The sequence below is a fragment of the Limulus polyphemus genome, unplaced genomic scaffold, assembly GCF_000517525.1.
Source record: "Limulus polyphemus unplaced genomic scaffold, Limulus_polyphemus-2.1.2 Scaffold2426, whole genome shotgun sequence".
NCBI classification, from domain to species: Eukaryota; Metazoa; Arthropoda; class Merostomata; order Xiphosura; family Limulidae; genus Limulus; species Limulus polyphemus.
In genome coordinates, this window is record NW_013668036.1 from 15,106 (window position 1) to 29,574 (window position 14,469).

The 14,469-nt window shown below is 35.0% G+C and overlaps 1 protein-coding gene across 1 annotated transcript in view; it reads left to right on the forward strand.

The window, feature by feature from the left end:
- The first annotated feature begins 11,958 nt into the window (after positions 1-11,958).
- LOC106466924 (ecdysone-induced protein 78C-like) overlaps positions 11,959-14,469 on the forward strand; it is a 58,278-nt gene continuing 55,767 nt past the window's right edge. Inside the window, exon 1 of the mRNA XM_022395020.1 lies at positions 11,959-12,415. Coding sequence (XP_022250728.1) covers positions 11,959-12,415 — 457 coding nt within the window. The remainder of the gene's footprint in view (positions 12,416-14,469) is intronic.

Here is a 14,469-nt window from a genome sequence, read left to right on the forward strand (position 1 = left end):
TTTCTCTGTAGTATCAAACACGTTTTGATAGTATGTCGTCTAAAGAAGGATGTATTCGCGGTTAATAGAGAGTTTGGAGGTCAGTGACACTGGGTGTATCAGTCGCCGGTCTTGTACAAAAATTCCTTTACGTAGAGTGAACACTAATTTTTTTATTATGTTGATATACACCATTACTATTCAAAATAAAGCGTTTATTGTTACTAGAAGTAACTTATTCTGCATTGAAATGACATGTTATTATTATATAAATAGCATTATATACGTGACATACCCAGATATTTATTTGTATTTAGCTGTAGGAAGTGTTATTTTTATGGTTTACAAGACACCTGAAATAGATAAAAGAAAAAAACAAACTTGTGTTGCGATATATATATAATATATTAGTGGTCATAATAACTTCTCCAAGCTTGGTAAATGTTTTCGATGATTTAAAAAAAAACATAGAATTTTGTTTTTAATTACTTTTTTTCATTCGTGTGTAAATAAAGACTTCACGTATTGTAAGAATATTTTGATTCTTTTTAAAACAGGACTTGAAATAAAATTTTACAAACAAAGCATCTCGTACAAGAGAAAATAAATAAAATTAACATGCCGAAATGAGTAATTATTAATGGAAATAATATTTGATCACAGTTTTATGCTACTAAATATTGTACCTATTTTTCTGTTCAAATAATTCGTTTTGGTTGTCAGACATAAAGCTACACAATGGCTATCTGTGCTCTGCCAATCGCGGGTATCGGAACCCGATTTTTAGCATTATAAGCTCCAAATTTGCCGTAGAGCCGCCTGGTGGTTTTAAGATACTTTACAAGTGAAACGTATTCTGTGAAGTATGTTTTGATATTAAAGGGAAGATTGTAATGTAACTACAAGAGTAAGTCGAATTGGAATTTTCAACCTGAACGGCCCCTTAAACGAAATATGGACTAAACGGCCAGGTCAGAGACCCCTAGTGTTCAAATATAGCACTTTCTAATTTCGAGCTTTTGGTTCTGTCACTTTTATAACTAGCAAACAGCTGAAAGTATAGAGCACTTCAGTTAGCCACATCACGGCTCAAGCTTTGGACATTTCGACCTGCAGTCCAGCAAATTAACCATTAAGCCACGCCCAGCTCAATTACAAAGATAGTCGCACACACACATCAACATAAAGAATTCAAACATTAAGCAAACAAGTGACTATATTGTTAACAGGAAGAAATTCACGCTGGGAATTTCTATATAAAATAGAATATAACCATCAGCAGTTATCTCTCGTTGTTTTACTGAATGCAGTTCATTTAATCTCTCGCTTGTACAAACGCGAGATTCTAATATTTCATTATATACGCGATTATTTTTGCATTCAGGGTGCATTAAAAAACCCTTCTAAAACAATCGTATTAACCTTATATTTTACACAAATGCTTTTCTTTCTCACTTACTCGAATTGATGTGTCTGTGGCTATGAAATAAATATATTTTAGCAACATTCTTGCAAAATGTTGCACTTCATCTGTGACGAATGAAGAAGGTTACACAAACTACTTATAAAATCTATCTTTAGTCCAAGGCCTCCCATTACAACGTTAGGGCTAACAAATGAGAGACGTTATCTAGTTCATTGAACTCCGATCGACGCATGGTCTCTTTGGTAGACTCGGGAGGATCACATATTTTATAAATACTATAGATAAAAATCATTTCTAAACTCGGTTGCTTATACTGGCTCTCGTCAGTATAAAATCCTGCTTAACGGATTAGGTGTTTGAAAATGTTGGTAACGTTTGGCTATCAGGTCGCTTATGAGCACCATCAAATCTTATCATTACTGGAATTCACCCTCCTCTTTAGTTGTTGTTCAATTTAATGTGTTTCGAACAAACAAGTAAAACCTGAGACAATATTTTCTAAAGAAAAAAAAAGATTACTCATTGAGCCAATGATCCTTGAAATGAGTGTATTTCTGTGCTTCAAAACATGTATAAGTCTACGATAAAATATGATTTTTCCTTAATGATGTTACATATTACAGAAGCGTCGGAATTGGGGGTGCTGTGGCACCCCAACTTTTAAATATTTGACTTATATAGCAACTGTAAATTATATTATTATGTTAATTTTCTGGTGGGCATCCCCCAGACGCCCCCTGGATTGAGCTACCTTTGGTAGCATGGTAGTTGCTAAAAGCATCTCCTTATACTTTCAATCTCTCATTGTACATCTGCATGTGTATCCAAGCGCCCACACTTTGCAACTCCATCCTACACCACTGTATTATCAGTTTTAAAAATATTTGAATGGTAAATTAATAATAATAAAACATATGTTTCAAATAAAGTAGCGATACGTTGTCTGGGAAGAAAATCGCTTGTTTGGTCAAAAGCAAAGCTACATGCACAATGAGCTGTCTGCAGTGTAACCATGTGATGGATCTAACCCCGAATTTTAACGTTGGAAGCTCTCAGAATTACCGCTGAGCCACTGAAGTGCGGGACAGAAAATATTTTTTGCTGTGGCACAAACCCACGAAATAACATGTTAGTGCCGCAACATTTTAAATTTTTAAATACTGTGTTGTTTCTTCTCTTCTCATTTCTTAATATGTTTATAGAAAGAGAATGTAATAAATAAACTGTAAAAGTGACACACACATCAAACGATTGGTATCGACTCGGATGATCCTCTTAAAAGCTGTGTGACACAATCATGATATTTAATAAATATCTAGTTCGTATGTTATGTTCCAAAGTTTTAGTGGTCAGATTCATAGTTTAGTATTGTGTATATATATTAGCAGATGACCATTGACACAATTCAACGGTAATTTTCCTAAAAATAGTGAGAAATAAATATAAAATGTGTAGTCAACCTAATCCAGTGGATCATAGAGTATAAACAATATGATTTTCTAGTGGGCCGTTTTACAACCGTCCTTTATCATTCCATGTGTTATTTTGATAAGGAAAATTGCGTTGCATTTGTTTTGAAGCAAGGAAGACTGACTGCTATGTATTGCTGGTAAAAACGTTTGGGTTTCGATGCAATAGGTGAATCCAGCAAAACAAAACGCTAACAGTTTCGCTAACTTTTCTTTCGGATACCCCAGTTACTTGTCGTTTTACTGAATGCAAGAAAATACTGCTATCGAAGTGAGAGCTTTCTGACAGTTGCCATATCTATAAAAAGTGTCAATGAGGAGATATTCAATTCAAATCAATTTATTCGATATAGTACAATAGAATCATGCATGTATATAATACTGACATGAAAAAAATAAATATATAAACCGAACAACAACAAACATATACTCAAACACGTTCCCTCATTTATGTTTTTTTTTTTTTTCGTTTCATGCTCCTATCTTTGAAATATTTCTTTTAATCAGTCAACGGAGGCCGTCCTGTTTTTTTCATGAAATTCTATTATAGAAAGCAACATTTTTATTTTTAATAAATGTTTTCTTTTTCAATTTTACCATTCAGCACATACGAAGACTGACGGATAAATGTTGATATCGATATGAAATCTTAGAAATTGAAAAAATGAATAATTTTCCTGTAATGTGCTCTTGAAAAGAAGCATTTTTATATCCATATATTTTTTCAACGATTAACTGTTCAGGAGATACAGGGTATGACAGACAGACAGACATTTTGTTATAGAGTTTTTTTCTGAACTAAATATAACCTTGTGTGAAACCGTAATAGCAGACTATATTTCAACCCGTTATAAATATGTTGGCCCGGCATGGCCAGGTGGTTAGGGAGCTCGACTGTACAGTTGATACTGTACGGTGATACGGTTAACATTATACGATTGGTACTGAAAAAAGCATCATGAAGACAACTTGAAGTCAAATTTATTTGTTTTTCAGAGTTAGGCGTTAGAAATTAAACAACTGTATAATATCTTTATCCCTACCCTGCATAGCGTTGACAAGCCTGAAATGAAGGATCTCACTAAGCGTTCCATTCACGGACTAAGAAATAACTAACCACACTAGATTGATTTTTAATCAAGTTACACATCATAGAATTAGTTCAATGAGACATGAAGACAGTCACTTCACCCCACACCCAGATATAATATTATAACATTTTCAATTTACGACTGAACGCCTGCAATATCTGATGAGTGTTGCTAATATTTTTTTAGCGATTAGAGAGCTACACTGTGAATGGCCAAACACCGAGTGACAAATGTAGATACTTTGTTTTTTTTTAAGAAGCTTAACTGATAAACAGTTTTGTTTATGCGTATAGAAAAATGCAGACACTTTTAAAAAATATATACATTTAGCATAGAAGAAAGGTAGAGTCAGATGCTATATGTTTGTTTATATATATATATATAGAGAGAGAGAGGGAAAGAGGGGTAAATAAAAATGGATCCATTCAAATTGATTGCCCCCCAGCGGCACAGCGATGTGTCTGCGGACTTACAACGCTAGAATTCAGGTTTCAATAATCCTGGTGGGCAGAGCACAGATAGCCCATTGTGTAGCATTGTGCTTAACTTCAAGCAAACAAACAAAAAAATCAAGTTGATTATCAGTAAATGCATTAAGCGCAAATGCAGGATTATCGGTATAATAGTGAAACATAATATTATGTGAGATTCTAGAAGAAATATGATTTCCATTCATATTCCCCGTCCAACCTTTGTGCTCAAGCGATGTTAATACAACTACTTTTTTATTTTACCGAAGTCCCTCACTTTAACATTCTACAGAATCAGCACAACCTAGAGTTTGAAAATTTCAATACAGCACACTCTAGTATAATTGTGTAAATATTCGAAAATGTAACTTGCTCTGCATATGATGATTGTCAGTTTGATTCGTGAGTCAAGTATAGAGTTTAATACTGTTCCTGCAAAAACAGTTGATGATAAAAACATAGTGAAAGTAAACTACCATTAGTTGAAGTAAAGTAGAACTTTAAAAAGTACAGCAGTATGAAAGAAAAACTTATAAAAACTAAGTTGTTGTTTTTATTATATTATTGAAAATGTAGCGGATCCTGTATATATACAGAAATATCGACGATTAGGTAGACTGAAAAAAAAATAGACAAACAGATTGACAGAAATAAATCAATCCGTCATTCAACAGACGTCTGGACTACAGTCGTAGTTCACCTGATGCATTTTACAGAATTTATTATTTTTCCTGTTTACGCCTTTGCATCTTTGTGCTAGCCGGTGAGAAAAAAAAATGCCCCCTTTAGTCGGGCGCTATTGTCCAATGAAGAACACACGTTCACCTGCCGTTACAGAAGCAGTGTTGAAGCATGGGAACGAAGCATGGTTCTTCTAAACGAAGAAGCTCTTAGATGTGGAAGGGGTGGGGAGAAAGATCCTTGGAGTAAACAAGTCCTTTCTAAAGTTTACTCTCTCACGCACATATGTGCATAAGCTGAAGCAAGTAATTGGCCAATACTACGGCACCGTTATTTACCTTCCATGGTCCTTACAAAACAAAAACACTACCACAAGTAATACCGGAAGTGAAACGTACTCAGTCCAAGTTACCTCAAAGCCCAGATCTCTTATCTTAAAAAATATATAAAATTCAATCACAAATAGTAAAAGTGAACAAACATAATTAATTATCCTAAAATATTGTTTTTGATTTGTCATAAGTTATTATCTTTTCCTATTGATCATTTACTCTTAACTTTATAAACGTCGAGTATGTCATCATTCAGAAACTGGTATACACTAAGGCAACGCTTCTTATTGTTGGGATATATATTTGCATACTCCCGTTTAGGATTGTAAATTGTTTGGCATGCATTGCCTGTTAACTTGAGGACCGCGTTTCGTCATAATAGTTATCCTCCCGTATTTTACCAGAGAGAGAGAGAGTAACCTGCCTTGGCAGTTTGAAACGTCGTCCTAAACTCAACAAGCGAATGCAACCCAAAAAAGTTTTCACCGAAACGTTCTAAACTTTACCTTAACCAACATACCTCTGTTCAGCGTCAAAATGGTTGTCGCGTTGCTATTAAAATATTGTGTATATAATTCAAACACGTCACTGCTATAGTTGTGTCCATGAATTCTAATTAAAATGTATCGAACATTTTTCGACAGTTTCCTGTTTGATAACTAGGTTGCACAAACTGTTGGTCCAAGCAAACTTAGCTTTTGTTCACAATATAATAAAAAATTAATAAAATTTTAACACTATCAAAAGCTGATGAGAAAAGGGACGCACCCAGTAAAATTATGTTCCTAAATATTGTATACACACACCTCTGGTTATTAAATTCTGAAAGACTGAAGGACGTTATTTACTACACTTAATCCTCGGGTTACAAACATGTTTTTATACCATTCACTACCGGTAGGGTTCAAATATTGCATCATATTGAGTAATTTTACGTTTTGCCTATTACAATACTCACGTAAAGAACTAACGAAAACCCGGGTGGAAATCACTCATTTTCATGTAAAACTGCGGGAAGAACTCCACCAGTAATTAGCGTGATTAATCGCAATATTCATAGTATTTGTTTTACATATATTTTTTTTACTTGTATGTTATATAGGGTTAAATGACTTAGTCATGCATTGTAGGGTAACGAGTACTTTTTTACCAGGCATGGCCAGGTGGTTAGGGCGCTCGACTTGCAATCTGAGGGTCGCGGGTTCGAATCCCCGTCCCACCAGACATAGTCGCACTTTCAGCCCTGGGAGCGTTATAATGTGACGGTAGGTAAAAGAGTAGCCCAAGAGTTGGCGGTGGGTCGTGATGACTAGCTGCCTTCCCTCTAGTCTAAATTAGGGACGGCTAGCGCAGATAGCCCTCGTGTAGCTTTACGCGAAATTCAAAACAAACAAACTTTTTTACCGTGAAAGTCGACTCTATTATGTTTTATGTTATTGTTGAGGGATGGGGGGACACAACTGTCAAACACATTTTTTGTGTATGTTGAATTTTTGAATAATGGCTAATTTTTACACACACATATAATCTGTGGACACGAAAAAGGTAATAATATACGATTGTAACAATTTTATCAAGAACACAACTATAAAGCAAAATTTTTTCCAATTTATATAGTACGCGGACTTGGCTTTGAGCCAAGAACATAAATTAAGCTGACAATTTTAAGAAAGCACGAGACAAACTAATACGTTCAAATGCAAAAGTTGATTTGAAATAAAGAAGTCGGCCAATTGTATAATTTTGTGCACATTGTTTTTCCTGTATAACTAGGATGATGGGATAGTTTGCTACAACCGTACATCTACCTTATTGAGCTTGTAATACTTGTTCCATATTATTTCTAAATTTTTGTTTTCAGAAGATTAACTAAAGCCTCTTCCATGTTTATTTATATATATATATATATATATATATCCCTGTTAGTAAAAATATTTAGATTTAAGGTTAGTGAAGTTGCAAAATAATAATAAAAAAATATTTGTTTAAGCCTAACAAGTTTCAAGACCTTTTTTACATATTGTTGAATGCTACTTTAATTTTCGTTTCTCTCAAAATGTATACAAGTTTCTTTATCTTTTACCGCGCCCATACTCCCTTTCTTAACATTTTGTTTGATTTGGTTTACCAATGAATGACTGTTTTTGTTGTACATATATTTCCTCCCAACGATGCAGTGTCTCAGCTGCATCACATCCATCACTCATCCCAGTTTTCCTGTACGTTTCACGTATCTCCACTTAACATTTTTGTTTGATTTGGTTTACCAATGAATGACTGTTTTTGTTGTACATATATTTCCTCCCAACGATGCAGTGTCTCAGCTGCATCACATCCATCACTCATCCCAGTTTTCCTGTACGTTTCACGTATCTCCACTTTTATTATTTTTACTGAACAAATTCTTTACATACTTCATGATACAGAACCTTAACGATCATTAGAAGGATCCCCATAGGATAGATAATATTAGCATTACCAGAATATTTTCTATGTTGTATTTATACCGTTAGAACCAAGACACATTGGGATGTCCAAAGTGTTTGGACTCTCCTTCGTTGAAACTGATATTTATTATTTGCTTTTGTTGTTTTTCGCTTTATATCATCTTTATATTTTATCGTCATACATATTCTGTATTTTTGATACAGTAGAACATATAATACGGAGATTTCACATTTTCCATTATATCTGATTTCAAGAATAATGCTTTTCGAATCGTATGATCTGCTCGTGAACGTAGTTATTAATAATAAGTAATATAATATCTCTGTGAGGAAGACAATAACAAACATCTACATTTTAGTTGGTGAGAAAGACGAGATATTTGCATTCATGAATCTACTTCCTTCTTCGGAAAAACATGTAATAAAATAATTATATATAAATAACAAGAGTAAAGATTCATAAGAGCATCTTGAAAACGTATGACAGAAGAACACCTAGCATATTAGTCGAACAAAACATCTACACTGATAGTAGTTCAAAGAAATCTGGAATCCCTTACTCGCTAAGAAACACTCCAGCCGCTGTATCCACCCATCAAACCATTCCAACCCTTTCCCTCTTTAACATGCACTGCCCCCTTTCATTTTCAGTGAAAAGCTAGTGTTTGTTTACGTCGTTTGTTAAGAATACTTTCTTATTTTCACCCCCTCCTCTCTTCTTCTTTTCCCCTTTTCGTACCCCAAGTAAAACGTGGGATTACAGAGAGAACGATGAGAAAAATTAGCCATAACACTAAACCTAACATGGGATTACAGATAGAATAATGAGAAAAATTAACCATAACACTGAGCCTAACATGGGATTACAGATAGAATAATGAGAAAAATTAACCATAACACTAAATCTAATATGGGATTACAGATAGAATAATGAGAAAATTAACCATAACACTGAGCCTAACATGGGATTACAGATAGAATAATGAGAAAAATTAACCATAACACTGAGCCTAACATGGGATTACAGATAGAATAATGAGAAAAATTAACCATAACACTGAGCCTAACATGGGATTACAGATAGAATAAGCAGAAAAATTAACCATAACACTGAGCCCTCTGAAACCCAAATCATTTATAGCTTTTCTTACATAGACTCATAGTAACTGACTTATTTTAGAAAATATAATACCTATTGTAAATAGCAATAATTCTCTTGATAGTCTCTTACTATTAGTGGTTTTAGGTACAGAGTAGATATAGAACGTAAGATTGTAAAAGCGCGAAATTTAATCGGCGAAAAATAAAATTCGTTGCAGTGAAGTGTATAAAATTAAATCGCCCTAAAGGAAACAGTAACTGGGATTATGCACAGTAAGGAAACAGAAATGGGATTATACAAAGTAAGGAAACAGTAACTGGGATTATACACAGTACAAGGAAATAGTAAATAAAAAACATAGGTAACATAACAAAGGTAATTATACGTGTTCCAAAAACAATAAAGCAGGGGTAAAATAGACAAAAATATGTCGTCCTTTTATTTTTTACTCCCTGTTTTCGTAAAAGATTTTGTAAATACACATGTGTGCAGAGATAGTTCATTGTGTAGCTTTGCGCTAACAATCTATTCAACGATCTTCTTGTAACACAACACAACCAACAGATATTACCTAAATAACGAACCCGTGGGCCACTATTATGCAAATTTAATGCTTGGACTAGTATTTTTCACTTTTTCAGTTTAATGATCATTGCCGCTATAATGCAAATTTAATTTCTTTAACAAAGTTACGAACGGTAATTAGTAGTGGTCCTACTTATTTACTTGCTCTAATGTACATCAATGGCAAATTTGGGATCTACGTTCAGGAAATCCCAGTAAAAGTGTTTTCGCGAAATACCCGGGTTCCCTAAGGAGTTAAGTGAAAAGTTTTACCTTTTTGCAAACCTCGGATCGAGACTATTCGTTTTGTACAATTTTGAAGTAGTTGCTATGTCCAGCAGTTTAGGAGTAAGGATTTTCGGTAAATTCCCGGGTTCACCAAGGGGTGAAATGAAAAATTTTACCTTTGTGTAAACCTCGGGACCGAGACGATTCGTTTGATAACATTTAGAAGTTGATACAACCAGCGGTTTAGGAGGAGTTACGTGGCACACACACACACATGAATACTGAATCTTATTATACGACCAGCGGTTTAGGAGGAGTTACGTGACACACACACATGAATACTGAATCTTATTATACAGATAATGACATAATAAAAAAAATGTTAGAATGTATGGTAAGTGTACAATACTCTAAGACCTTAAATGATTACTTAGCATTGCTGCCGTAAAAAATCAAGAAAATAAGAAAGCAAACAGTAATTATATCTAAAATCATTAAAACTCGGTTAGAAATTTTATTTCCTTAATTTGACTATTCACCATAAATTTCACCTCCTTAATTGAAGAAAAAAGTTATCAAGATTACGTTTATGTGATTAAAATTCCTTTACACATTTATATTAACACAATTAAGTTAACTAACAATATCGTTTCAATCTTGTTATTGAAAGAGTTTTGATATTTCATCAAGTGAGTAAGGCAGAACGAGGCATAATGAACTATGAATGTAGTTCATTAGACCTATGTTCGAGTATTCTGTTTTTAAAACACTGATAGTTTTAAACTATAGCAAATTAATAGTTCTTTATTTGTTTGTTTGTTTTGAATTTCGCGCAAAGCTACACGAGGTCTATCTGCGATAGCCGTCCCTAATTTAGTAGTGTAAGACTACAGGGAAGGCAACTAGTCATCACCACCCACCGCCAACTCTTGGGCTACTCTTTTACCATCGAATAGTGGGATTGACTGTCCTATTATAACGCCCCCACTGCTGAAAGAGCGAGCATGTTTAGTGGGACGAGGATTCGAACCCGGGACCCTCAGATTGCGAGTCAAGCCCTCTAACCACCTGGACATGCCGGGCATAATCGTTCTTTGTATAAGTGGATATCAAATCCTTGAAAAACAACTATTATATTAATAATCCTTGATAAATTATTAGATTAAATTCGGATTGTTGGATCTACCATTTTTTATGTTATTTAAATATGGTGTTAACAATAGTAAAACCATCATTATCGTTGGCTGCGAGTGAAGATTTCAGTTTAGATGTTTGAAAAGAATTGGACCCACACACACTTGAATTTATATATGTAAAAAGAAAACCGCGTTCAAAACTAATGATGTTTACCGTTTACGGCGACATATGTGAGAAGTTAATGTCAAAGAGAAATTTGTATTTTGTAAAAACATTCTGATTTTAGTGAACCTTTCGTATATAGAAAAATATTATTACACGAGCTGGTGTTAACAGGTGAAATAGCTGCACATGGAGGTTGGTCGGCACCGGGTTTTAGGTCTTTGTGGACCTGGGAGGTGCACATGGAGTACGACAAATAGTGATTGAGCTCGAATTTCGCGCGTCAGGCTTTCTGGTATGGGACGGAGCGGAGCGCGAGACAAGGACCAAAGGTTTGTATAGAACAGGTTCCGCGTGGCTCGAGCTTCCGCAACTTTACCTGGTTGGTTCAACGACCGGCCAGGTAAACACAGCGGCACACAGAGGTTTCCTCAGTTGTGCTCCTGCAGCCGGTGGAGAAAGTTCTCTCTGCCCCACTCCTGCGGTCCGCAACACACTTTCAGACTGTGGTGCCACTGTTCATAGTTAGGTACTCTGGTGTCACAAGTGATGTTGAAATATTCTAGCAAAGAAATCTCATATACCAAAAACTTATTAGAACTCTAGATTTACAGCCCTTACCAACTATTAGGACGAGGTGATACTGAAACACTGAGTGGAAGAACGTTTATCCTCAGGAGCATCTCAGCATCTTCCAGAAAGCATGCGTTTTCACAGAAGAAACATAAAACCACAGACTATATCCTGACATAAGCACAACAGACCAAAGCGTTAGTATTGATATTTTTCTTTTAAGTTGTATTTGGACCCAGTGCTGATTTCTTGGGCTTTCGACGTTACCAACGTCAACAAGTAAACGAAAGGATCTCGATGGAGGTTTTTAAGCAACTGGATCCATCTTGTGGGGTTTTAACCCCTGTTTCGTCAACTGTTACATCAACAGCTGAAACACCTAAAATGACTGATCTCGGCTTTGATGAGAATTCCGATTTTGGAATTCGCTTCTTCGAATCTCCAGCCATAAAAAAAGAAGGCTATGAGGATAAACACCCGAGTTATTATGAACCTCCGGCATCCATGCCAGCTGAGTCGGGATTTGGAGCTAAAGACTATACTGAGTTGCCTCCTTATCCTAATCCTGAATCTGCCATCGGCACTGGCTTACTGGAGAGCTCATCTGTGGGGTGCAGTACCCTTGGATTGGACCCCAGTCCTCCCACCGCGAGTGTTTTGTATGAACAGAAACCCCCTTTGCCTGAAAGTTCAAGTATTGCCACTCTCTCCAAGCTTCCCCATGGAAAGACTTCAAATAAATATGGCGGTTCTGGTGAGTACAGATTATAGATTTACTTCAATAGCGAATATTAATTTTGGGCAATAAAAAACAAAAACAAATATATTAAACAAAGGTATTGTTAACGACACTAATTTTGAAATCTAAATAAAAAAAGAACTTTTTTTCATGTACCATTCACGTTCGCGTTATTATTATTATTTTTAAATATTAAAATCAGAAGTAGGAAGTAAAAAAGTATTCTTCCTCCACTAAAGCAGGGCCGAGGGACCACGGGACTACATGCGGTCATTGTCCTCTTAGCCAACTTTCTCTTTCTGTAACAGTGACATTAAACTGAAGTTGGCGATATTATATAGGCATCTCAAAAAAAAAAATTCTTGTTCATGATACTTAAGTAGGTAGCAATAAGTTTTTGTGGTAATAAAGGTCTTGGAATTTCTCATTGTACAGACACTGTTTTCACACACCAGCCAGTAAATATGTTCAAGCCTTGTTGATCCTCGTAAACGACTGTAGGGAAGATGGAAATATAGAATTTGGGCCAAGTTCACGGGCATGTGCTCAAGGTGAATGACCGCTGACTAAATGAAACCTGCCTGACTTGATGTCGTTGCCATGTAACGCCAAGAACGGCGCCATGCATAGCGATATTGAAAACTCTTAAATATTACCTGTAAAAGTTAATTTCCCAGTTAAGCTAATATTTTTTAATATTAATTAATAAGTTATATCGGTGAGTCAATTAGACAAAAAAAAAACAATGTTCTCAAGCTCATTACGTTTTTACATGAAATAGTGGATTTCTAGTGTTATGTTGAGGTCATTGAACTCTGGAATAGGGAAGTCACTCTACAAAGGCGAGATTGTACTCTAACGTATTAGAAACTTTGGTTTCAAAGTATGAAGTACAACAAGTGGTAAGATTCATTTTGTTTAGGTATCTTTCATCGACAACTAACTACAATAATTTATTTACGAAAACAAAGATTCTTCTCGTCATTTTAGATAACCAATTCAGATCCATTTGCAATTTAATGGCATCATAAGTTCTGCTGATGGCTATGAATTTGTGTTTTGTTTGAGATGTTTGACCGTTCAAAATATCACAAAATTGCGTACATTTTAGTTTTCAGTTTCTTAAGCTAAATTTCATCATATGATTTGATACTTATTAATAGGAGGGAAAATAGAAACCAAGGTCAACGAACCCAAAAGCCCACACTGCAACAGAATGGGAGTAATTACCAAATAGCCCGTGAAGCTACTACAAACTCCAGCGCCTCTAGTGGGCTTCTTATGTGAACATTACTTACAAAAGTATAAATTCAAACTCCAGCGCCTCTAGTGAGTTTCTTATGTGAGCATTATTTACTAAAAGTATAAATACAAACTCCAGCGCCTCTAGTGGGTTTCGTATGTGAGCATTACTTACAAAAGTATAAATTCAAACTCCAACGCCTCTAGTGGATTTCTTATGTGAGCATTACTTACAAAAGTATAAATACAAACTTCAGCGCCTCTAGTGGGTTTCTTATGTGAGCATTACTTACAAAAATCTAAAAAGCAAACAAACCATATTTCTTTCTTATTTTGTTTGTTTTCGTTTATGCATGAAGGTGTACAATGGGGGTTGCTCACCGAAGGGATCGAACCCTCAATTTATGGCTGAGCCATCGTGGAACTTCATATGATGACTTTCATCAACGTTTCCTGAAATCCATATATATCGTCATTTTCAGAATTATTTCGTTATTCATGTCGTTGAAAACTTTCAGTTGATTTAACTATGCGCATCATTTGAGAAACTACTACTAAGATAACTGATTTTAGAGAAAAATACGGCTATGAACAAATATTACGAAATGTGTTCAAAGAAAGAATTAGAGGGTTGACTTTAAAAACATTAGAGGCTAGCTACTAAACGTGTAATATACATTTCTGTTGATGGATTTGAAGATGTATGTTGATAATCTACGTACAAAAAAAACAATTTAAATTTACTTAGAAACTCTACTTGTACGATAAGGTTTCTATTGTAGAACTTCAAGATATAAAGTTTCTATAAATACTCCAAGCTTGAAGTA